We start from the raw sequence: 26,103 nt of genomic DNA, 5'->3' as shown, positions 1-26,103 counted from the left end.
TGATACTCTCAATAGATGCTGAAAAAGCATTTGACAAAGTACAGCATCCCTTCCTGATCAAAACTCTTCAAAGTGTAGGGATAGAGGGTACATACCTCAATATCATCAAAGCCATCTATGAAAAACCCACCACAAATATCATTCTCAATGGAGAAAAACTGAAAGCTTTTCCGCTAAGGTCAGGAACATGACAGGGATGTCCTTTATCACCACTGCTATTCAACATAGTACTAGAGGTCCTAGCCTCAGCAATCAGACAACAAAAGGAAATTAAAGGCATCCAAATCGGCAAAGAAGAAGTCAAATTATCACTCTTCACAGATGATATGATACTCTATGTGGAAAACCCAAAAGACTCCACTCCAAAACTGCTAGAACTTGTACAGGAATTCAGTAAAGTGTCAGGATATAAAATCAATGCACAGAAATCAGTTGCATTTCTCTACACCAACAACAAGACAGAAAAAAGAGAAATTAAGGAGTCAATCCCATTTACAATTGCACCCCAAACCATAAGAAACCTAGGAATAAACCTAACCAAAGAGGCTAAGAATCTATACTCAGAAAACTATAAAGTACTCATGAAAGAAATTGAGGAAGACACAAAGAAATGGAAAAATGTTCCATGCTCCTGGATTGGAAGAATAAATATTGTGAAAATGTCTATGCTACCTAAAGCAATCTACATATTTAATGCAATTCCTATCAAAGTACCATCCAACTTTTTCAAAGAAATGGAACAAATAATTCTAAAATTTATATGGAACCAGAAAAGACCTCGAATAGCCAAAGGGATATTGAAAAAGAAAGCCAAAGTTGGTGGCATCACAATTACGGACTTCAAGCTCTATTACAAAGCTGTCATCAAGACAGCATGGTACTGGCACAAAAACAGACACAGATCAATGGAACAGAATAGAGAGCCCAGAAATAGACCCTCAACTCTATGGTCAACTAATCTTCGACAAAGCAGGAAAGAATGTCCAATGGAAAAAAGACAGCCTCTTCAATAAATGGTGTTGGGAAAATTGGACAGCCACATGCAGAAAAATGAAATTGGACCATTTCCTTACACCGCACACGAAAATAGACTCAAAATGGATGAAGGACCTCAATGTGCGAAAGGAATCCATCAAAATCCTTGAGGAGAACACAGGCAGCAACCTCTTCGACCTCAGCCGCAGCAACATCTTCCTAGGAACATCGCCAAAGGCAAGCGAAGCAAGGGCAAAAATGAACTATTGGGATTTTATCAAGATCAAAAGCTTTTGCACAGCAAAGGAAACAGTTAACAAAATCAAAAGACAACTGACAGAATGGGAGAAGATATTTGCAAACGACATATCAGATAAAGGACTAGTGTCCAAAATCTATAAAGAACTTAGCAAACTCAACACCCAAAGTACAAATAATCCAATCAAGAAATGGGCAGAGGACATGAACAGACATTTCTGCAAAGAAGACATCCAGATGGCCAACAGACACATGAAAAAGTGCTCCATGTCACTCGGCATCAGGGAAATACAAATCAAAACCACAATGAGATATCACCTCACACCAGTCAGAATGGCTAAAATCAACAAGTCAGGAAATGACAGATGCTGACGAGGATGCGGAGAAAGGGGAACCCTCCTACACTGTTGGTGGGAATGCAAGCTGGTGCAACCACTCTGGAAAACAGCATGGAGGTGCCTCAAAATGTTGAAAATAGAACTGCCCTATGACCCAGCAACTGCACTACTGGGTATTTACCCTAAAGATACAAACATAGTGATCCGAAGGGGCACGTGCACCCGAATGTTTATAGCAGCAATGTCCACAATAGCCAACTATGGAAAGAACCTAGATGTCCATCAACAGAAGAATGGATCAAGAAGATGTGGTAAATATACACAATGGAATACTATGCAGCCATCAAAAGAAATGAAATCTTGCCATTTGCGACAAAGTAGATGGAACTAGAGGGTATCATGCTTAGCGAAATAAGTCAAGCGGAGAAAGACAACTATCATATGATCTCCCTGATATGAGGAAGTGGTGATGCAACATGGAGGGTTAAGGGGGTAGGAGAAGAATAAATGAAACAAGATGGGATTGGGAGGGAGACAAACCATAAGTGACTCTTAATCTCACAAAACAAACTGAGGGTTGCTGGGGCGAGTGGGGTTAGGAGAAGGGCAGTGGGGTTATGGACATTGGGGAGGGTATGTGCTTTGGTGAGTGCTGTGAAGTGTGTAAACCTGGCGATTCACAGACCTGTACCCCTGGGGATAAAAATGTATGTTTATAAAAAATTTTAAAAAAATTTATGAACTTTAAAAAATAATACAGCCACCTGGGTGACTCGATCGGTTAAGCATCTGCCTTCAGCTCAGGTCATGATCCTAGGGTGCTGGGATTGAGCCCCTTGTTGGGCTCTGTGCTCAGCGAGGGTCTGCTTTTCTCTCTCCCTCTGCCCCTCTCACATGTTTGTGCTCTCTCTCTCAACTAAATAAATAAAATCTTAAAATAAAAAAAGTAATACATTAGGATTTCATGTTCCAACCATCATATTAACAAAAATCAAAGAGGGAGTGCCTGAATGGCACAGTCAGTTAGGCCTCCGACTCTTCAGCATGGGTCCTGGTCTTCAGGCTGTGAGACTGAGCCCCACGTCAGGCTTCCAGGCCCAGCATGGAATCAGCTTCAGATTCTCTCTCCCTGGGGAGCCTGGGTGGCTCAGTCATAAAGCCTCTGCCTTCGGCTCAGGTCATGATCCCAGGGTCCTGGGATTGAACCCCACATCGGGCTCTCTGCTCAGCAGGAAGCCTGCTTCCCTCTCTCTCTGCCTGCCTCTCTGCCTACCTGTAATCTCTGTCAAGTAAATAAATAAAATCTTATTTATTTTAAGATAAATAAAAAGGGGCGCCTGGGTGGCTCAGTTGTTTGGGCCTCTGCATTCGGCTCAGGTCATGGTCCCGGGGTCCTGGGATCGAGCCCTGCATCGGGCTCCCTGCTCAGCAGAAGTCTGCTTCTCCTTCTGCCTTTCCCCTTGGCTTGTGGTCTCTCTCAAATAAATAAATACAATCTTTAAAAAAAAAAAAAAAAGATTTTACTTACTCATTTGACAGAGAGATAGCAAGCATAAGTAGGCAGAGCAGCAGGCATAGTGGCAGGCAGAGGTTACCATCAAGGCAGTGCAGTACTATGTAAGGACAGACATATAGATGAAAAGAGAAGAATGAGGAGACCAAAAAGAAATCATATTTACAGTCAACTCACTTCCAAAAAGGGTGCCAAGACAATTCACTGGCAAAAGAACACTGTTTCCAATAAAAGGCAGTAGGACCAGGATATCCACATTCAAAACAACAGAGTTGAGAGGTGCCTGGGTGGCTCAATTGGTTGGGCATCTGCCGTTGGCTCTGGGTCACAATCCCAGGGTCTGGGGACTGAGCCCTGTATCAGGCTCCCTGTTCAGGGGGAGCTGCTTCTTCCTCTCCCTCTGTCCCTCCCTCCGCACTTGTGCTCTGTCTCGCAGTCTCTCAAATAAATAAAATCTTTAAAAACAAACAAAAATCAAGTTAAAATCCTTACCTCATGCCACATACAAAAATCAACTCAAACAGAATCAAACGCTAACAGTAATGGGAACCAGAACTATAAAACTCTAAGGAAAAAGAACGGTAATGATGCTTTGCCATCTTGGGTTAAACAATGTTTTCTTAGATAGAACACTAAAAGCACAAGTGACAAGTGTGCCTGGGTGGCTCAGTCAGTGAAGTGTCTGCCTTCGGCTCAGGTCATGATTCCAGGGTCCTGGCATCAAGTCCCAAGTAGGACTCCCTGCTCAGCAGGGATTCTGTTTCTCCCTCTCCTTCTCCTCCTCCCCTCTGCTCATGCTTTCTCTCTCTCTCTCTCAAATAAATAAATCAAATCTTTAAAAAAAAAAATAAAAACACAAGTGACAAAAGAAAAAATAGAGAAATCGGACATAATTAAAGTTTAAAATTACTGTATCAAACAACATAATCAAGAAAGTGAAAAAGAGGGGCTCCTTAGTTGTTCAGTGGGTTAAGCCTTGGCCTTCAGCTCAGGTCATGATCTCAGGGTCCTGGGATCCAGCCCTGAATTGGGCTCTGTGCCCAGCAGGGATTCTGTTTCTCCCTTTCCCTCTGCCCCTACCCCACTTTGTGCTCATGCTCCCTCTCTCTCAAATAAATAAATAAAATCTTAAAAAGAAAAAAGTGAAAAAGAACTCAAAGAATGGAAGTAATATTTGCAAAACATGTATCCTATAATGGATCTAGATCTAGAATATATAATGAACACAAGTCAATAATAAAAAATCCAACTAAAAAATATCAAAGGCTCTAAAAAGACATTTATTTAAAGAAGATCCTGGGGCACCTAGGTGGCTCAGTGGGTTAAGCCTCTGCCTTCGGCCCAGGTCATGATCTCAGGGTCGTGGGATCAAGCCCTGCATCGGGCCCTCTACTCAGCAGAGAGCTTGCTTCCCCTCCTCTCTCTGCCTGCCTCTCTGCCTACTTGTGTCTGTCTGTCAAATAAATAAACAAAATCTTTAAAAATAAAATAAAATCAATAAATAAAGAAGATACAAAAATGGCCACTAAACACATAAAACAGAGCTCTATTATCATTAGCCATCAGAAAAACGCAAATAAAAGCCACAGTGAACTATTTAACACCTACCAGGATGACTATAATTAAAAAGACATATTTAAGTCATGGAGAAATTGGAACCTTCATACATCGCTGGTGGAAATACAGAATTGTGCAGATGCTGTGGGAAACAGTTTAGTGGCTCCTTAAAATATTAAGCATGGGACGCCTGGGTGGCTCAGTGGGTTAAGCCTCTGCCTTCGGTTCAGGTCATGATCCCAAGGTCCCGGGATCAAGCCCCACATCAGGCTCTCTGCTAGGTGGGGAGCCTGCTTCCCTCTCTCTCTCTGCCTGCTTTTCTGCCTACTTCTGATATCTGTCTGTCAAATAAATAAACAAAATCTTTAAAATATTAGGCATAGAGACTTCCATGGAACAGCAGTAAGAAAAGTGGGAAGCACAAAAGCAGTTAAATTAAGTGGATCTATAAAAATCAGTCAAGGGACTCATAAAATAAAAGGATGTAGAGGTATGACACCATACACCTAAAATGTGGTGGGAAGAAGACTAAAAAAATGGGATCAAACTTAATGGGTCTCCATTAAGATCAAACTTCAGCAACCATCAATTTTACAAAGACTGCTAGGTAAGTAAGATGTTATATACAAACCTGAGGGGTTGTGCGTTTGTCTCCATCAATCAAAAACCAGGAATAGATATCCAAATAACAAAGACATAAGAATTCATTTTGTTTCTAAGGACAGCAAGCAATCCACAAGAAGAGAAAAAAAAAAAAAAAAGGAACAGAACTACAAAAACTACCACAAAAAAACCCATAAAACAATAAAAAGAGCAAAGTATATAATACAAGCTTACCCTCAAGAAGCAGAAAAATCTCAGATAAACAATATAACCTTACACCTTAAGGAGCTAGAAAAAGAAAAACAAAACCTAAAACCAGTAACAAGATGCCAATTAAGTACGTACCTACCAATAATTACTTAGAATGCAAATGGAGTTAACAATCAAAAGACACTGTGCAATAAAATGGATAAAAAAGAAGACCCATCTAGGGGCGCCTGGGTGGCTCAGTGGGTTAAGCCGCTGCCTTCGGCTCAGGTCATGATCTCAGGGTCCTGGGATCGAGTCCCGCATTGGGCTCTCTGCTCAGCAGGGAGCCTGCTTCCCTCCCTCTCTCTCTCTCTGCCTGCCTCTCCGACTACTTGTGATTTCTCTCTGTCAAATAAATAAATAAAATCTTTTTAAAAAAAAAAAAAAAAAAAAAAAAAAAAGAAGACCCATCTATATTCTGCCGACAACAAACTCATTTCAGACCTCAAGACACACGCAGATTTAAAGTGAATGGATGGAGGGACGCTCAGGGACTCAGTCAGCTGAGCATCCAGCTCTTGGCTCAGGTCATGATCTGAAAATTCTGAGATGGAACCCCGTGCTGCCCTGAGCTCAGGATGGAATCTGCTTGGGATTCTTTCCCTCTTCCTCTCCCTCCCAGACTGTTCCCCTCCCCCACCCTCCACTTGCCTGTAGGCTCTCTCTCCCTCTCAAATAAATAAGTAAATAAATAGGTGCCTGGATGGCTCAGTCGGTTAAGCATCTGCCTTCAGCTCAGGTCATGATTGCTGGGTCCTGAGATCATGTCCCACATTGGGCTCCCCATTCAGGAGGGAGTCTGCTTCTTCCTCTCCCTCTGCCTGCTGCTCCCCCTGCTTGTGCTCTCTTTCTCTCTCTGTTAAATAAGTAAAATCTTTAAATAAATAAATAAAACAGATTTTTTAAGTGAAGGGATAGGTAAAGATTTATCATGCAAATGGAAATGAAAAGATAGCCAGGATAGCAATGCTCAGACAAAATGCTTTATTTTTTTTTTTTAAGATTTTATTTATTTATTTGACAGAGAGAAATCACAAATAGACTGAGAGGCAGGCAGAGAGAGAGAGAGAGAGAGAGGGGGAAGCAGGCTCCCTGCTGAGCAGAGAGCCCGATGCGGGACTCGATCCCAGGACCCTGAGATCATGACCTGAGCCGAAGGCAGCGGCTTAACCCACTGAGCCACCCAGGCGCCCGACAAAATGCTTTAAAACAAAGACTATAATAAGAAACAAAGAAGGACACTGGGTAATCATAAAGGGAACAATCCAACAAGAAGATGTAACAATTTTAAATATTTATACACTGAACCTGGGAGCACCCAAATATATAAAGCACTAAAAACAAACATAAAGGAAGCAATCAATACTAATACTAAAAACAAACATAAAGGAAGCAATCAATACTAATACTTAACAGTACACATTTACATCTATGAATAGATCATTCCAAACAAAAAATCAAGAGGGGTGTCTGGGTGACTCAGTGGGTTAAGCCTCTGCCTTCAGCTCAGGTCATGATCTCAGGGTCCTGGGATTGAGACCTGCATCGGGCTCTCTGCTCAGCAGGGAGCCTGCTACCCGCCCCCCCCCCCCCCCCCCGCCTGCCTCTCTGCCTACTTGTGGTCTCTATCTGTCAAATGAATAAATAAAATCTTAAAAAAAAGAAAGAAAGAAAGAAAGAAAATCAACAAGAATAGCTTTTTTCCTTTTTTTAAGATTTTATTTATTTCTCAGAGAGAGAGAGAGAGAAAGAGACAGCACAATCAGGGGAAGTGGCAAGCAGAGGGAGAAGCAGGCTCCCCTATTGAGCAAGGAGCCCAGTGCGGGGCTCCATCCAGGATGCTGGTATCATGACCTGAGCAGAAGGCAGACACTTAACTTACTGAGCCACCCAGGCACCCCAAAGAATAGGTTTGAATGACTCACTGAACTACATGGATCTAACAGATATATTCAGAACATTCCATCCTACACAGCAAAAGCAATCCTAAGAGGGAAGTATGTAACAATGTACTTGAGGTCTGCCTCAAGAAGCAAGAAAAATCTCAAACAATACAATCTTACACCTGAAGGAGCTAGAAAAAGAAAAACAAATGAGGCCTAAAGCCAGCAGAAGAAAGGAAAACAATAAAGATAAGAGTAGAAATAAATGACATAGAAACTATAAAACAGGGGCACTTGGGTGGCTCAGTCATTGGGCATCTGCCTTCAGCTCAGGTCATGGTGGGGCTCCCTGCTTGGTGGAAGGCTTGCTTCTCCCTCCCCTACTCCCCTTGCTTGTGTTTCCTCTCTCACTGTGACCTTCTATGTCAAATGAATGGATGAAATCTTAAAAAAAAAAAAGAAAAAAAACTAAAAAACAACAGAACAGATCAAGGAAACCAGGAGCTGGTTATTTGAAAAACTAAACTTAAAAAATGGGACACCTGGGTCGCTCAGTTTGTTAAGCGTCCCACTCTTGATTTCACCTGAGGTCATGCATGATCTCAGGGTTGTGAGATCATGCCTGGAGTGGCTTAAGATTCTCTCTCTCCCCCTCCCTCCACCCCTCCCCACCCTGTCCCTCTCTTAAAAAAAGAAAAAGAAAAATGAAATAAAATTGGTAAACCTCTAGCCAGACTTACCAAAAAGAAGAAAAAAGATGCAAATAAATAAAATCATAAATGAGAGAAGAGAAATAACAACAAACACCATGGAAATATAATTATAAGAAATATTGTGAAAAACTGTATATCAACAAAATGGACAACTGAGAAGAAATGGATAAATTCAGAGAAACATATAAATTACCAAACTGAAGCAAGAAGAAATAAACAGCTTGAACAGACCAACAGCCAATGGAGAAACTGATTCAGTAATAAAAAAAACTCCCCAACAGGGGTGCCTGGGTTGCTCAGTGGGGTAAAGCCTCTGCCTTTAGCTCAGGTCATGATCCCAGGGTCCTGGGATCGAGCCCCACATGGGGCTCTCTGCTCAGCAGGGAGCCTGCTTCCTCCTCTCTCTCTCTGCCTGCCTCTCTGCCTATTTGTGATCTCTGTCAAATAAATAAATAAAATCTTAAAAAAAAAAAAAAAAACTCCCCAACAAAGAAAAGTTCAAGATGAGATAGCTTTATAGGCCAACTTCTACCAAACATTTAAAGGATTAGTATCTGTTCTTCTCAAACTTTTTCAAAAAATTGAAAAGAAAGGAAAGCCTCTAAATTCATTCTATGAGGCCAACATTACCGTGATACCAAAACCACACAAAAACACCACAGAAAGAGAACTATAGGCCAATACCCCTGACGAACATAGATGTAAAAATCCTCAACAAAATACTAGCAAACTGAATCCAACAACACATTAAAATAATCATTCACTACAATCAAGTAGGATTTATTCCTGGGATGCAAGAGTGGCTCGATATTGGCAAATCAAGCAAAATAATATATCACATTAATAAAAAAAATGATAAGAACCATATGATCATTTCAGTAGATGCAGAAAAAGCATGTGACAAAGTACAGCATAAATTCATGATAAAAAAACCTCAACAAAGTAGGTTTAGAGGGAACATATCTCAACATAATAAAAGGCCATATATGAAAACCCACAGCTAGTACCATCCTAAATGGGCAAAAGCTGAGAGCTTTTTCCCTACAATCAGGAACACGGCAGAGACGTCCACTCTCGTCACTTCCATTCAACATAGCACTGGAAGCCCTAGCCTCAGCAATCAGACAGCAAAAAGAAATAAAAGGCATTTAAAGTGGCAAGGGAAGAAGTAAAACATTTACTATTTCCAGGTGATGTGATACTACACATAGAAAATCCAAAAAGACTCAGGAAAAAAGTACTAATACTGAAAACCAGATTAAATAGCAACAGGATACAAGATTGACATATCTTGTATCTGCTACATTTCTTTTTTTTTTTTTAACTTTTTTTTTTTTTTAAGATTTTATTTATTTATTTGACAGAGAAAGAGATCACAAGCAGGCAGAGAGGCAGGGAAGCAGGCTCCCCGAGCCGAAGGCAGAGGCTTTAACCCACTGAGCCACCCAGGCGTCCCATATCTGCTATATTTCTATACACCAAAACTGAAGCAGCAGAAAGAGAAATTAAGGAATCAACACCATTCACAACTGCGACAAAAAAAGCAATAAGATACCTAGGAATAAACCAAAGAGGTTAAAGACCTGTACACTGAAAACTATGGAACACTGATGAAAGAAAATGAAGATGACACAAAAAAATGGAAAGATATTCCATACTCATGAACTAGAAGGACAAATAGTTAAAATGTCTGTACTACCCAAAGCAATCTACACATTTAATGCAATCCCTATCAAAATACCAACAGCAGTCTTCCCAGAGCTAGAACAATCCTAAAAGTTACACTGAACCACAAAAGACCTGGAGGAGCCAAAGCAGTCTTGAAAAATAAAAGCAAAGCTGGAGGCATCCCAACAATGAAAAAAACAAACAAACCAAAAACAGACTCTTAACTATAGAACAGAGGAGAAGTGGGGGGTGGGGGGATGAGTAGAAATATGTGATGAGGATTAAGAGTACATTTATTAGGGGGGCGCCTGGGTGGCTCAGTGTGTTAAGCCGCTGCCTTCGGCTCAGGTCATGATCTCAGGGTCCTGGGATCGAGTCCCGCATCGGGCTCTCTGCTCAGCAGGGAACCTGCTTCCCCTCTCTCTCTCTGCCTGCCTCTCTGTCTACTTGTGATTTCTCTCTGTCAAATAAATAAATAAAATCTAAAAAAAAAAAAAAAAAAAAGAGTACATTTATTGGGACGCCTGGGTGGCTCAGTTCGTTAAGTGGATGGATGCCTTCGGCTCAGGTCATGATCCCAGGGTCCTGGGATCTAGTCCCATATCTGGCTCCTGGCTCAGCAGAGAGCTTGCTTCTCCCTCCCATTTTGCCTGCTGCTCCTCCTGCTTATACTCTCCCTTTCTGTTAAACGAATTAATAAAACCTTTAAAAAATTCTTTAAAAAATTTAAAAAAAAAAAAAAGAGTACATTTACCTTGCTAAGCACTGGGTAAGGTCTAGTATAGCTGAACACTCTATTGTACACCTGAAACTGTCAGGCTCCAGGCTAGGTGAGGAGCCTGCTTCTCCCTCTGCTTCTGCCTGTTGCTCTGTCTACTTGTGCACTTGCTGTCTCTGTCAGGTAAATTTAAAAAACAAAATAAAACAAAACAAAGACCACAATAACTTTAAAAAGTAAATAAATAAAAATATTTTAAAAACAAAAAACACAAAAAATTAAACAGAATTACCATATTCTCCAGCAATTCCATTCCTAGATATAAACAAAAAAACTGAAAACAGGTACTCAAGCAGAGTTGTATGTGAATATTCATAGCAGCATTATTCACAGCAGCCAAAACAAAGAAATAATCCAAAATGTCCATCAACAGAATGGATAAACAAAATGTGATATATACATGCAATGAAATATTATCTAACCAAGAAGGAAATAAAATTGATATATAATAAAAATGAATGAACTTTTTTTTTTAAGATTTTATTTATACATTTGATGGAGACAGCAAGAGTAGGAACACAAGCAGGGAGAGTGGGAGAGGGAGAAGCAGGCTTCCCGCTGAGCAGGGAACCTGATGCTGGGCTTGATCCCAGGACTCCGGGATCATGACCTAAGCCAAAGGCAGACGCTTAACAACTGAGCCACCCACACCCCTAAACTGAATGAACTTTTGAAATATTATGCTAAGGAGTGTCTGGGTAGCTCAGTTGGTTAAGCGTCTGCCTTCAGTTCAGGTCATATCACACAACCGAGCCCCATATGGGCTCCCTGCTGCTTCTCCCTCTACCTCTCCCCCATTCATATTTTCTCTCGAAAAAAATAAATAAATAAATAAATAAAATTAAAAAAAAAAAAAAAAGACAAGAAGTTTGCTGTGTTGGCTAGGAAGTGGACTAAAAGGTACCCTGGTGCAAAGCGGGCAGGAATGTAAATTGGTGCAGCCATTATGGAAAGAAGAATGGAGATTCCTCCAAAAATTAAAAACAGAACTGACATATGATCCAGCAATTCCACTTCCAGGTATTTATGAAAAGATGTATGTACCCCCACGTTCACTGCCTGTTTACAACAGCCAACACCTAGAAGCAACCTAAATGTCCAAAAGTCAATGGACAAAGAAAATATGGTATATGTGTATATATATGTATATATACACACACACACAAATGCACACATACATACTGGAATATTATTCAGCTATTAAAAAGGTGTGAAATCCTGTCATTTGTAACAACATAGATGGACTCTGAAGGCACTGTATATGAAATAAGTCAAAAAAGACAAATACTGTACAATCTCACTTGTATGTCTTATATGGGGAATCTAAAAAATCTAAACTTGGGACGCCTGAGTGGCTTAGTCAGTTAAGCGTCTGCCTTTGGCTCAGGTCATGATCCCAGGGTCCTGGTGTTGAGTCCCACATCAGGCTCCCTGCTAGGGAGTCAATTCCCTCTGCCTGCCATTCTGCTTGTTCTCTCTCTCTCTCTCTCTCATTCTCTCTGGCAAATAAATAAGAGTCTTTTAAAAAAAAATAATGAAAAACCTGAACTCATATAAATAGAAAGTGCTGGTTATCAGGGACTTGAGAGTGGGAAAATGGGGAGATGTTTGTTATAGGGAACAAACTTCTAAGTACAAGATAGTAAGTTCTGGTGATTTAATTTACAGTGTGGTGACTACAGTTAGTAATACTATATCATATATTTGAAAGTTGCTAAGAACATAGATCTTAAATTGTTTTTTTAAAATACTTTTTTTTAAAGGTTTTATTTTTATTTACTTGCTAGAGAAAGAGAGAGCACAAGCAGGGGGAGTGGCAAGCAGAAGGAAAGGGAAAAGCAGACTCCCCGCTAAGCTAGGAGCCCAATGTGGGGCTTGATCCCAGGACCCTAGGATAATAAACTGACCCAAAGGCAGATACTTAACTGACTGAGCCACCCAGGCACCTCTTAAGTATTTTCACCACAAAAAAGAAATGGTAATTATGTGATGTGATTAGAGTATTAGTTAATACTAATGGTAGTAATCATTTTGCAATATATAACTGTACCAAATTAACATACTGTATACCTTAAATTTAAACAATGTCTCATGCTGATTACATGTAAATAAAGCTTGGGGGAGCAGGGAGAGGACTATTACCAGAGAAAAAATTTTATAAATACATAATGGTGATAGTTGCACGACATTTTATAAATGTAGTTAAAGACACTAAACTTAATGGTTTACTTAATGTAAACCATTTACAGTGGCAAAACTTTTCATTATATAGATATTCCCACAACAAAAATAAGTAAACATGGGGAGCCTGTTTGGCTCAGTCAGAAGAGAGTGCAACTCTTGATTAGGGGGTCCTGAGTTCAAGCCCCATGTGGAATACAGAGACTACTTAAATAAATGAAACTTTAAATACTAAGTAAACATTTAAAGAATACTTAAGAGTACATTTTTTTTTTAAGATTTTAAGTAATCGTTACATCCAATGCAGGGCTCAAACCTACAACCCGAAAAACAAGTCGCAAGCTCTACTGATGGAGCCAGGCAGGCACCCCAGGAATACATTTTTTAATCATTTTATTTATTTATTTATTTATTTGACAGAGAGAGAAATCACAAGTAGGCAGAAGTAGGCAGAGAAGCAGGCAGAGAAAGAGAAACAGGTTCCCTGCTGAGCAGAGAGCCCAATGCGGGGTTCTATCCCAGGATCTTGGGATCATGACCCGGACCGAAGGCAGAGGCTTAACTCACTGAGCCACCTGGTCACCCCAGGAACACATTTTTTAAAATGCAAGACTTACATACTGAAAATGACAAAACACCACTGAAAGAAATCAAAGAATACCTAAATAAACAGAAAGACATCCCATGTTCACAGATCAGAAGACTCAGAATTAATTTTTTTTAAACATTTATGTATTCGACAGAGAGAGAGAGAGAGATCACAGGCAAGTAGAGAGGCAGGCAGAGAGAGGGGGAAGCAGGTTTCCCACCAGAGAGCCTGATGAGGGGCTCGATCCCAGGATCCTGAGACCATGACCTGAGCTGAAGGCAGAGGCTTAACTCACTGAGTCAACCACGTGCCCCAAGACTTGGTATTATTAAGATGTCAGGGTGCCTGGGTGGCTCAGTGGGTTAAGCCGCTGCCTTCAGCTCAAGTCATGATCTCAAGGTCCTGGGATCAAGCCTCGCATCAGGCTCTCTGCTCGGCAGTGAGCCTGCTTCCCCCTCTCTCTGCCTCTCTGTCTACTTGTGATCTCTCTCTCTTTGTCATGTAAATAAATAAATAAAATCTTTAAAATAAATAAATGTATAAAATCTTAAAATAAAAAAAGATGTCAATACTCAGGGGCGTCTGGGTGTCTCAGTCAGTTGGGCATCGTACTCTTGGTTTCAGCTCAGGTCATGATCTCAGGGTCATGGGATCCAGCCCTACATCCAGCTCTGTACTCAGGGCAGAGTCCGCTTGTCCTTCTGCCTCTACTCCTCCCCATCCCCGCCCTTGCTCACTCTCTCTAGAATAAAAAACAAATAAAATCTTTAAAAAAAAAAAAAGTCAATACTCCCCAAAATGATCTATAGATTCAATGTAAACCCTAATACAATCCAAGCTGCCTTCTTTGCAGGAAATGACAAGCTCATCTTAAAATTCATATGGACAAGGGACCCAGAATAGTTAAAACAATCTTGAAAAAGAACAAATCAGGACTCACACTCTGGATTTCAAAACTCACTACAAAGCTACAGCAATCAAGATTTTGTGGTGCTTGCATAAAAGGACAGACACATAGACCATGACCCTCACATTTATGGCCAAATGATTTTGACAAGGGTGCCAAGACCATTCAGCACATAAAGAATAGTCTCTTCAAGGGGCACCTGGGTGGCTCAGTAGGTTAAGTGTCTGCCTTCGACACAGGTCATGGTCCCAGGGGTCCTGGGACTGAGCCCTGTATCAGGGTCCCTGCTCAGCAGGGTGTCTGCTCCTGCCTCTCCCTCATGCTGTCTCTCATGCTCTCTTTCTCAAATAAATAAAACCTTTAAAAAATAATAAATAAAAGAGTCTTTTCAAGAAAGTTCTCACACAACTGGGATAGTCACATGAAAAGAATGAATCTGGACCTCCACCTCATACCATATACAAAACGCAACTCAAAATACATCAATGGGGTAAACCTATAAAACATTTAGAAGAAAACAGGTGTGCATCAATAACTAATAATTATAATAAATCCTATTTATTGAGCAGCAGTCACTTTATGCTATTCCCCCTACCAGGATTTTCAGATTTTTATCATCTCACTTTTCATAGTGATCCAGCCCACTTCACCCTTTCTCACCATATGTTTCCCATTCACCATATAAGCTGTGAGCCTATCTTAAAACTATGGCTTATATGAGTAAAAGAAAATAGCTTCAAGTACTTACTTCTAAATTTGAAGTTGTACCTATGAACATTCCTCTATTATTCTCTACGTTTTACAGTTTCTTTTTCAAGTCATCAATGTTGGAGATGAAACAGTGAGTTATAAGGTACAAATAATATATTAGTCATTCTTTTTTAATATCAAAATGCTATTTCAAACATACCTAGAGTGAAATCTTACTGCTGGAATCAGAAAATGTGATAGAGGATGAGCAGATTTAAATTAAAAGGCTGGCTATTTTGAGTTAATAAATAACAGTCAACAAACAGCCTTCCCTATTCTGAAACTGTAAAATGGAAACTCTGCTGCTACAGCAGAGGTTAAGTGGTGGTTTCTGTGGATTTGTCCATTACTGTTTGCAAGTTTGCATGAATCAGCATTTTGCTAGGGAAATGGCCTGCTGCACTCTTCAGATGCTCCAATGGACAACATTACAGATGCCCAGTTAATATTTGTTGAAAGATAAATGAGGGGGGGATCCACAGCAGGTAAAAGTAAATTCCCCCCAAAACTGCTTCCTTGGTTCCATCTTTCATCACCTTCAAACTTCGGAATCATTCCAGAAGTGCCTTGAGCTCTCTGCTACAGCTTTCTCGAACTACTTTTGTGAACAATTAACATTTTACATGATGTAACAAAAGGTCTTACCAAGATTGGGGAATCCATCCTGAAGGGCCCATAATCGAGCCCAAGGGGCGGGGACAGGCTCCTCAGGTTCTTGGTCCTCAGGAATAGAACAGAGTTCTTGGGTAGACACTGTGTCCAAAGAGCTCAGCGTTCCTGAGCTGGAGTGAGAGGACTGGCTAGATGTGGGTGCCGTGCTGCTGGAGCTGGACGTGCCTTGAGACTGTGAAGAGCAGCCGTGTGTCTGGGAGGAGATGCCTTGAGACTGAGAGAAGCCACCTTGGGACTGGGAACAGGTGCCACTGCCGTGGGACTGCTGACACTTCCCTTCCGTCTCTCGAGACATCACGACCTCAAAAGTAAGTGTCCAATAATAAGGTAAGTTTCAAGAAACAAGACTAAAAGTTCAAGAGGGAAGAATGGGCAAGGGCACCTGGGTGGCTCTTATCAGTTAAGCCTCGGACACTTTATTTCAGCTCGGGTCATAATCTCAGGGTCATGAGATCCAGCCCTGCAACGTCCAGGATCTGCACTGGGTATGGAGCCTGCTTGGGATTGTCTCTCTCCCTCTCCTGCCCTTCCACTCTCCCCACACCCACACAAGGGCAATCTCTCTCTATCTTTTAAAAAATAAAAATAAAAAAGTAAAGGATGGGCATATTTAACATCAGGAAAAAAAAAAATCCAGAGCAAGCATGTTCTGCAAAAGTTAAAATTCTAAGACTAGATTGGTCTATAGCTCTTCTGGGTTGAGCTTTTCATCCTATCATTTCAAACTAGATCAGTTTTTTGTATGACAGCCACAAATCACAGGGAAAAGAAGACAAAAAATAATTTGAAGGTTATAAATAAGTTAAAAGAAATGAACTAAGTCGGGGGTGGGAAGGAAGACTTTATAACAGCTTACATTCATCTAATTTTTAAAAATTAGAAATGTGGAGTACTTGGGTGGCTTGGTCAGTTAAGTGCCTGCCTTCAGCTTGGGTCATGATCCTGGGGTCCTCGGATTGAGCCCCATGTCAGGCTCCCTATTCAGTGGCAAGTCTGCTTCTCCCTCTCTCTCTGGCTGCTTCTACCCCTCCTTGTGCCCTCCTTCTCTCTGTCAAATAAATACATAAGTAAAATAAAAATAAAAATTAGAAATGAGGGGCACTTGGGTGGCTCGGTCAGTTAAGTGCCTGCCTTCGGCTCAAGCACTCTCCCTCTGCTGCTCCCACTGCTTGCTCTCTCTCTGTCAAACAAATACATACATAAATAAAATCTCAAAAAAATAAAAATTAGAAATGAAACTTAAAAGGTACTCATTGATACAATCAACACTATACTTAAATTTCAAGTTTAGGAACAATAAAGAAGAGGAAGGGTCATATGGCTTCAGGTAAAAGATAGCCAAAAAGAAACATAAACTAATTCACTGCACCAGGCCAGGGGTGACCATTTACATTAAATGTCACAGATACTCCTCCTCCCCAAAGCCTGCCCCAGGACGGTGAAGACCACATCCTGTTTGTTCACTTTAGATTCCCTGACTCCTAACTGAGGGCCAGGCTACTAATGAAGCAGTAACACAAAGAAGTCTCCCACAAACAACTCCACCTACCCTTTTGTGATGCTGAGTAACGATCCGCGCTCACCTTTCATCCTAAAAGGCCTTTCAGCCCAACAGATTCCTACTAAAACAAGCTCATCACAGCGGACCATAACAGGTTCCCACCCTCACTTTAGAGTTAATTCGATGAACACTTAAACTCTGATAACAGTCAAGTCTAAGTAACTGTCAATCCCTAAGTTTAAATCCCTAGTGTGATTCCTTTTTTATTAAAGGGGGGGCATTCTCTCTTCTCTCCAGATAGCCATACTCAGATAGCTTTCCAGATACAAAGATACTGATGACTTTTTCTTAAACCACACCACGAAAGTGATCCCAGAACTGAGTGTGCCACTCCAGGACCTAAAGCTCTAATACTACTGCCTCAATCAAGGCTGCAACCTCTTACAGCTTTTGAGCAAGACTTCTCCACCCTAAGAACTGACAAAAGACGGTCAAGAAGTGGCTGCTATCCCCGGTTATGGTAAGGGTCCAGTAGACAGACGGAAACCACAGAAGCCTCAGCTATGAGGAGGAGGAAGTATATGGAAATATTAGAGGTAAACACGTCTGGAGTCGGATGCCTGAGTCAAATCCTTGCATGACCTTCAGGTAGATCACCTCACTGAATGGATAGATCTTGATAATTAAATGAGATGACACATTAAGTCTCCTCCCCCAGTAATGCCTGATCATTGGGAGAACAGAATTCCAGTCCCAAAGAATCCGACAGCCGGAAACGGGTTTACAAGTGCAACACAGTTTTGTTTTTTTTTTCAAATACAGAAACTGAGCCCCAAGATGGGCTGGGGCCTTCCTACCCTCTCCTCGCCACCCCATCCCACACTCTTACTTATGGACACTCGCTGGTTATCCTCCTACACAAGTCAGTGTGTCTCCAGCTCCTGCAGCGCCTAGCTGCTAAGATTGGGTTCTTAATACGTTTTTTCCGAAACTGAATCTAAAATATGGTAATTACTAAGATTTAAATAACCCTTTACAAACCAACTTCCCTCTGGTTTTGAACAACACAACTTCGTCCTTTCTTACGCTGCACGTCTGGGCCAGTTTCAGCTTGTAAGTAACAGGGGAAGTGAACTTCACTTCGAAGTTCATCTGCAATGGAAGACAGTCACCCATTCCTCTCCTCCCCCCGACCGAGCTCAAAAACCACACAAAGAGAAAATTCTGGAGATTCAGCGTGCATTAATACCCTGGGGACTGGAATCGAACCCCAAACACCCAAGAGAAGTTCCCCACTATGACTCACCGCGTGAGCCCACCTGAGGTCAAACACTCAACAGCAGCTGCAGCCAGCAGCGTGGCGCTAACCAAGCACATACAAACTCCACCCTCAGCCAATCAGAACACCCTTCGTCGCTGCCGGACCAATGAACAGCGGCGGATGTGGCCGTCCACACGTAACCTCAATGCTTGCTGGGAGTTGTAGTTTAAAATGAGGAGCGGGACACTCGGAATCCAGGATCCCGCCCCGTCAGTTCCTCAGCCAATGAGCAGCACTAGTCGGGTAGGCCGCTCTCTCTCTCCAACCCCCGAACAGGTGACCGCGGCGACATAGGCCGCGGCCAGATGTGGGGCAGGAGAGCTGGCGCCTTGCTCCGGGTGCGAGGCCTGTGGCCGGCAGGGGTCCTCGGAAGGAGACCGCTAAGCTGCAGTGCTGCGTCTCTGGCGGGAAACAGTTCCCCCCAGTGTTGGAACTGCGGTGGCCCAGGGAGCCACATGCGTGGGGACGGGTTCTTCTGTCCACAGTGCCGCGCGCTGCAGCCACCTGACCCCACTCGAGATTACTTCAGCCTCCTGGACTGGTACGGGAGGCGGTTTCGAGAAACACTCTGGGGCAAGAGAGACGCCGGGAGGGCGGTTTGGGGGTTGCAAAGGAGAAGGCGGGACCAGTTAGATCGGTGGGCGGAGCCGTAGGGGCGGGGCCTGGGAGCACGTAGGGTGCCATTGCGGGGGGGGGTGAGTGAGGAAATTGAGGGGTGAGCCTGAGGATCGGGCCTCTGAGGAATGGAGACGAGAAGGGAAGGAGGAGTGGAGGGGTGGGGAAGGAATTTAGGGGAAATTGGAGGAGGGAGGCTTCATTGGAGGGAAACCTGAGGGCTGGGCCCTGAGAGGGGAAGCTGAGGGGCAGGACCTGAGGGAAGTGTGCTAGAGGGGCTGCTTAGAGTTGATGGATAGGATCAGAATGGTTAAAGTTGGGTTGAGACAGAGGTCACAAGTAGGCAGAGAGGCAGGCAGAGAGAGAGAGGAGGAAGAAGACTCCCCGCCGAGCAGAGAGCCTGATGCGGGGCTCGATCCCAGGACCCTGGATCATGACCTGAGCAGAGGCTTTAACCCACTGAGCCACCCAGGCGCCCCTGGGTTGAGACTTTTAAGAAAGGCGTACTGAGGTGCTGTCCAAAATAAGGGAGTTAAGGAGCTTCCAGGTTTGTGAACGCGTGGAGATGGAAGAGTAGTGTGCCTGGAGAAGGCTTGGAAGCTTCCCGCCCTTTCACCCGTGCATGTTTTCCATGTGGTTGTTCCTGAGTTACATCCTTTTATAATAAAATAAATCTAGTAAGAAAAACAGAGTGGGGTGTAATAGCACCGGAAAACCTAATACTGTGGGCTGAGTCTAAGGGAGAAATGAGAACTGGAGGGAAAGTGTCAGAAGTGGCTGTTTTTCCTGTTTTCCTCCGAACCTCAAGGAGCTTGGAGAGGTGTTGAAATCTCAGCAGAGCTAAACTGCTAAGACCGGGAAGGCTCTGGGAATGGAAAGCGAAAGGAACTGGGTTAAAATAAAGTGAGAGGCGAAGATGACTTGGGCTTTCAAAATACAGGGTAGGGGGGCGCCTGGGTGGCTCAGTGGGTTAGGCCTCTGCCTTCGGCTCAGGTCATGATCCCAGGGGCCTGGGATCGAGTTCCGCATTGGGCTCTCTGCTCAGCAGGGAGCCTGCTTCTCCTCATCTCTCTGTCTGTCTCTCTGCCTATTTGTGATCTCTCTCTCTGTCAAATAAATAAATAAAATCTTTAAAAAAAAAAAAATACAGGGTAGGATTCAGGAATGGTCCTTCCCCTTAACTCTGGGATTGGTGCCTACCAGTCATTCCGCATTTATGATGTGCTACCCTGACACTATCCTTTAAGTTCTGCAAGCGTGCCAATCGTGTCCGCACCTCAGAGACTTTGCATGTTCACTCTGCCTCTTGATGACTTTTTTTCTCTGATCTTTGTTTATTTATCTCTGTTCTTTGTTTATTTTTCATCATTATTTAGGTCTCAGCTCAAATGTCATTTCTTTGTCCATGACATTTACCATTTTCTCTGACCCTATTCTTTTTTCCTTCACAGACCTTTTTGAAGTTCTCTCTCCATGTTTATTCCATTTACCCCTGTGAGAAGAGGAACCAGACCCATAGTACACAAATCTATAAATATTTGGTACATGAATTTTATATCCCAATTTCCTTACAGCAACCGTGCCTTCAGAGTTGACACAGCAAAGCTTCAGACTAGGTACCAGGAACTACAGCGTCTTGTCCACCCTGATTTCTTCAGCCAGAGGTCTCAGGTAGCCTATTGTCCACCCCTAATCATACCCAAACACTAGTGTACACAGGGTGGGTGGCAGTGGCCTTGTGGTGATGTGATTATGAGAGACAGAGCTAAACAACCAGCTCCACCCTGGGACAGCCTGACCCCGGCTGGTAGTTAGGCCCTGAACCTGCCTTGCACTCACAACTTTTACCTGACTTCCCAGAAGAATTAGAACCCACTGGTTGAGAATGAAGACAGCTCATCCCACACCAGTTCTACCTAGGAGATTTCCTTAGTTGTCTGCCCATCCATATTTTATGAAAGAGTTTGGGAATGTAATGTGGCTAATTTGGATGGTAATGAGATTATCTTCATCTCCACTAACAGACTGAAAAGGACTTCTCAGAGAAGCATTCAACCCTGGTGAATGATGCCTATAAGACCCTTCTGGCTCCCCTGAGCAGGGGACTATACCTTGTAAGGTGATTTCCCAATCCTTCTATGTGTGACTACATGGTATCCATTGGGCTGAGGGACAACTGCTGCCCTGTATTCAGTGGAAGAGTACTTGCGACCTGAGCTAGTCTAGGGACCCAAAGATAATTAGCCTTGAATGAGAATAGTTTTCTCTGAGTATTTGTATATCTTACTTGCCAAAGTGCATTTTTTTTCGTACCACTTTCTGTAAATTTCAGGGATTGGATGGTGATAGCGTTCTGGACAGAGAAATTTTGGCATTTTTTGTGTGGGAGGGAAGAGTTTAGCACCTTAGAATTTTAGGATTTAATAGAGCCTTTACAGATACCTAATTCAGTCTCCCAAGTGGAGAAACAACTCCCCGGGGTCACACAGTTCCAGGTAGCAGAAAGGAATCCTGTCCCAGCACTCCTGTCTCAGGGTAACTTTCCCATACCCTACCTTTACATTCTCACTGTTGAGACAGTTCAAGTTTTGTTTTTTAATGAATCATATTCTGTTATATTCTGTAAGTAGGATTTATGACTTTAGCCACAGTCTCTTCAATCAACCTTACTTTTCTCTGCTTTATGTCCCAATAGCTAAAGCTCCATGGAGTAGAGATTCCTGAAGGGACAGATTATGAAATGGACAGGCAGTTCCTCATGGAAATAATGGAAATCAATGAAAAACTTGCAGAAGCTCAAAGTGAAGCTGCCATGAAAGAGATTGAATCTATTGTCAGAGGTAAAAGATAAAATACTACTGAATGCATTTTATTGCTGTTTTGAGTACATGTCCAAAGTTAAATGAAAAATGAATATAAAGACTACATATAGGTCATCATAATGATTCAGGGAGTATTTTTTTTTCTTGGTGATACTGAAACCAGTTTTGTCTGGAGGTTAGACTTGCAACATCTCTAACCTTCCAGAAGGCAGCCTTAAACCAAGAACATCATAATATTTTGCAGATTAAAATCCTCCTTCCTACCCATGACATCATTTAGATGTTATTATTGTCCCTGACAAGAATAATTAGGCCTTAGAAGTTCATTGAAATGCTCAAGGTCACATTGCAGAGCAAAGATTGAAAAACTGACTTCTGATCGCATATTGCTTTGTTTTCTGCTTTATTTCACACTATATCAGTGAGGGTTCTCCAGAGAAACAGAACCGATAGTATGTATGTATATATGTAGAGAGAGAGAAAGAGAGAGAGAGAGAAACCTATTTTAAGGAATTGGCTCACAGAATTGTGAGGGCTAACAAGTCCAAAATATGTCAGGCAGACCAGTAGGCTGGAAACTCAAGCAGGCTTCTGTGCCCACGTTATCCAAGCTAATCTTTACTTAAAGTGAGCTGGTTATAGATGTCAATCACATCTACAAAATACCTTCACAGCAGTATCTAGACTAGCATTTGACTGAACAGCTGGGCCCAACCAAGATGACACATAAAATTAACCATGCCACATAGAAAAAGTTCCACATTCTCGCTCCAATTGTATGCACATATGTACTTTCACAAATATTTGGCATGCCCACTGTGTAGCAAGCATTGTGCAAACATAGTGAACAAGAAAGACATGGTCCATGTCTTCATGGAGTTTATATATTCCAACACAGTGAATCCAAAATGGAATTCATGAGGCTCTCCCCTCCTCCTAAAACAAAACAACCACAACCTATTCCTCTGCTGATGTTCTCTAAGTGAATGACACCATCCAGTTGCACAAGTCCAAAAAACACACTGAGGAGGTGGTTTTTTTGTTGTTGATTTTAAATATTTTATTTATTTGACACAGAGAAAGAGATCACAAGTAGGCAGAGAGGCAGGCAGAGAGAGAGGAGGAAAGCAGGCTCCCTGCTGAGCAGAGAGCCCGATGCGGGGCTCAATCCCAGGGCCCTGAGATTATGACCCAAACTGAAGGCAGATGCTTAACCCACTGAGCCATCCAGGCGCCCCTGAGGGGGTGTTTTTAAAAACTTGTCCTCCCTTACCCCCATAGGCAGTCATCACCAAATCCTGAAATGCTGACCTTCTAAATGTGTCCTAAATCTGTCTGTCTGCACCACCAGCACCCTGTTCCAAGCTGCTGTTCTTTCTCACCTGGATAGCTATAATAGCTCCACACTGGTCTAGCTATACCTTCCTTCGAATATATTCCTACACTGTCACTTATGAGAGCTTTTGAAACCCAAATCTAATCTTTACCTGGGTTTTAATCTTTACCTAGGTTATCCTAGGTAACCTTTAAGTTTTAAAGTTGCTTTAAAACTTTAAGTGGCTTCTCACTGCTCTCAGGTTAAAGACCAAAGTCTTTAGTATGGCTTACAAGGCCCGGTATAGTCTGAACTCCGCTTCCTCCCATTTGCCTGTCCACTCTAGCCACACAGGCCATTTCTAGTTCTTCATCTCTTCCAAGCATCTTTCTACCCTAGGGCCATTGCACATGCTGTTCTTCTGCTTAAAACCCTCTTCTCCTTCCTCTAGTGAACTCTTCCTCTACCCGATCTGGGGGCAGTCAGCACTTCCTCAGAGAACCTCTTTATTGATAACATTTTGGCAGTGGGTATCTCTCCCTTATAGGACTAATCACAGTTATAACCTTACTGTTTCACATGAGATTATTTGACCAATGTTAACCTCCCTCCCTCCTTAGACTGAAAATCCATAGAAGCAGAGACTTTCTGCTCAGCCCATGTACATGGTGTATATAATGCGGGCTCAGTAAATAAACTGAGTAAATAATGAAAAAGGAAGCTAAAATCAGTAAAATGGGGGTTTGGGGGCTAGACTATCAATTAGGGATGTATCAACAGCCTTAAGGCTGGGTGGTGTTGGATGAAGACCTCAAGGTTCACAGTCAAAAATCCTCTGCACAGCTGTGGAAGACAGAGGAACTTGATCTGCTGTGAGGGGGTCTCGAGTGCAGTGTTAACACTGCCATTGACTTTGCATGTGACCTTGAGCAAACGACTTCATCCCTCTGAGCCTCAGTTTCCTCATCAGTAAAATGGAGATAACATTAGTACTGGTTGTTGCAAGGATTAAGTTAAATCAAATAAAACATGTAAAACACATAACACAGTGCCTGACCCATAGCAGGTGCTCAGTCACTGGTGGGGGTTATTCTAGCCCTATAGTGAATGTCTGGTTTTGGACAGGTCACTGACCTTCATTTAGATTAATTCCTAAGTTTCCTCCCATATAGGCATGTGCTAAGACCTAAAGTAAGCAAATATTCAAGGGCATAGAGCTGGTTAGATCTGGGCAGAACTTCTGAGCCTCTAGACTCCTCATCCAGTGTTTTGTCAACACTATGTTGCTAGTTTCTCACCACTGTCTAGGAGTCTATAGATAGGGTCTGCTCCCAGCTCCTCCACTCAACCAACCATATGAGCAGGGCCGTCTCCCAACATCTCCCAACACCTCCGCCTACAATGGAGTTATAATGTATTTGAAAGTGCTTTGAAAGCAAGCGACCTAGAAGTGATGGATACTTTTTATATCTGGAAAACACACTTACAGTAAAATTCTTCATTTCCTAATGAAGATACAGCAGAAACAGGAGGTAGCTGCTCCTTTACGTTATCTGGCATCTTCTCTCTTACGGCACAATAGGATCTAAATGTTTCATTTTCCTGGGAGGCTGTGTAAGTTGCAAGTGGTTATTTGAAACATTGTGATGCCCTGCCCACAGGCAATCCCAGCTTGCTAATTTTCTACCTATAAACTAAAAAATTCATACTGCTTGGTGGAGATAAAGCATTTCCTTATCCTTTTTTTTTTTTTTTAATGATTGTATAGCCATTTTACAAGCCTTAGTGATTGCCCCTCAGACGTCACAGAGTAGAAAAACAACATTGCCCTAAACAGAAGCTGCCGGGGAGCCTGGGTGGCTCAGTCTGTTGAGTACATGACTCTTGGTTTCAGCTCAGGTCATGATCTCAGGGTTGTGGGACTGAGCCTGGAGTCAGGCTTTGCACTCAGTAGGAAGTCTAATTGAGATTCCCTCTCTCTCCCTCTGCTCCTCCCCTGGGCACATGCGTTCATCCTCTCTCTCTCTCTTTCAAATAAAAGCAAATAAATTAAAACACAGCTGCCGTCTTGGGACATGTGGACACAGGGCTTATGAGGCCTCACCTGGAATCTAAGCTCACTATTGTGTTGTGCTGAAACCAGCTATAAAGTGTTATCTTCAAGGGACGCCTGGGTGGCTCAGTCAGTTAAGCCACTGCCTTCGGCTCAGGTCATGATCCTGGGGTCGTGGGATCGAGTCCTGCATCGGGCTCCTTGTCCAGCAGGGAGCCTGCTTCTCTCTCTGCCTCTGCCTGCCTCTTTGTCTGCTTGTGCTTTCTCTCTGACAAAGAAATAAATAAAATCTTTTTTAAAAAAACGTGCTATCTTCACATCTCAAGTCTGTATAAATAGAAAAATTAAGATAGTGATTTTCTCTTTCAGCTAAACAGAAAGAACTGACTGACAATGTGAGCAGAGCTTTTGAACAAGGTACTTTCTTCATTTCTTGACTTTCTTAAATATGGAAAGAAACTGTAAGCACTGAGGTGTAACCATCGATTGAATAAGTAACTGTTATATACTCATCCTATAATAAGTACGTAGGGAGCTATAAAATATAGGCAAGTGGACATTTCTCCCTTCAAGGATTCACAGCCTTGCTGAAGAAATAAGTTTTGCCAAAAACCATGATATGCCAGTGAAAGAGGAGATGAAAGTGCTTCTGTCTCCCGTTAGCAAGTAGGAGAAGTTAAGGTACGGGATGTAGGCTGAAGCCAACACAAGCAGATCCTGAGGGCAAGGCTGCATAGTTGACATCTGGCAAAGCCTGCACGCCCCTTTCCTCTGCAAAGCCCAGAAGGAGAAGCCCATGGCAGAGCTGTGCCCAAACTTCCTGGTCCCCATTGCTCCTGGCT

At 42.5% G+C, this 26,103-nt stretch overlaps 2 protein-coding genes across 16 annotated transcripts in view; one reads left to right on the top strand and one right to left on the bottom strand.

Annotated features, from left to right (window-relative positions):
• Positions 1-18,682, bottom strand: part of CHEK2 (checkpoint kinase 2) — a 51,952-nt gene extending 33,270 nt beyond the window's left edge. For 3 of the 9 annotated variants that reach the window (XM_032311640.1, XM_032311644.1, XM_032311643.1), the window contains exons 1-3: positions 18,442-18,682; positions 18,177-18,287; positions 15,608-15,935 (exon numbers count right to left, since the gene is read on the bottom strand). In XM_032311640.1, coding sequence (XP_032167531.1) covers positions 15,608-15,935; positions 18,177-18,287 — 439 coding nt within the window. In that variant the 5' untranslated portion in view covers positions 18,442-18,682. The other 6 variants (XM_032311642.1, XM_032311647.1, XM_032311645.1 and 3 more) reach the window with 6 other exon arrangements.
• HSCB (HscB mitochondrial iron-sulfur cluster cochaperone) overlaps positions 18,673-26,103 on the top strand; it is a 29,537-nt gene continuing 22,106 nt past the window's right edge. For 4 of the 7 annotated variants that reach the window (XR_004278366.1, XM_032311654.1, XM_032311656.1 and 1 more), the window contains exons 1-5: positions 18,674-18,997; positions 20,646-20,742; positions 21,096-21,185; positions 21,767-21,911; positions 25,631-25,678. Coding sequence is in view for 6 of the 7 variants with exons in the window: in XM_032311654.1 (XP_032167545.1) it covers positions 18,762-18,997; positions 20,646-20,742; positions 21,096-21,185; positions 21,767-21,911; positions 25,631-25,678 (616 nt within the window). In the remaining variant the exon portion in view is untranslated. Of the gene's footprint in view, positions 18,998-20,645; positions 20,743-21,095; positions 21,191-21,766; positions 21,912-25,630; positions 25,679-26,103 lie in introns of those variants that run through there. The other 3 variants (XM_032311653.1, XM_032311657.1, XM_032311658.1) reach the window with 3 other exon arrangements.

The sequence above is a fragment of the Mustela erminea genome, chromosome 13 (assembly GCF_009829155.1).
Source record: "Mustela erminea isolate mMusErm1 chromosome 13, mMusErm1.Pri, whole genome shotgun sequence".
Classification (NCBI taxonomy): domain Eukaryota; kingdom Metazoa; phylum Chordata; class Mammalia; order Carnivora; family Mustelidae; genus Mustela; species Mustela erminea.
This window is presented reverse-complemented; position numbering and strand designations above follow the sequence as displayed.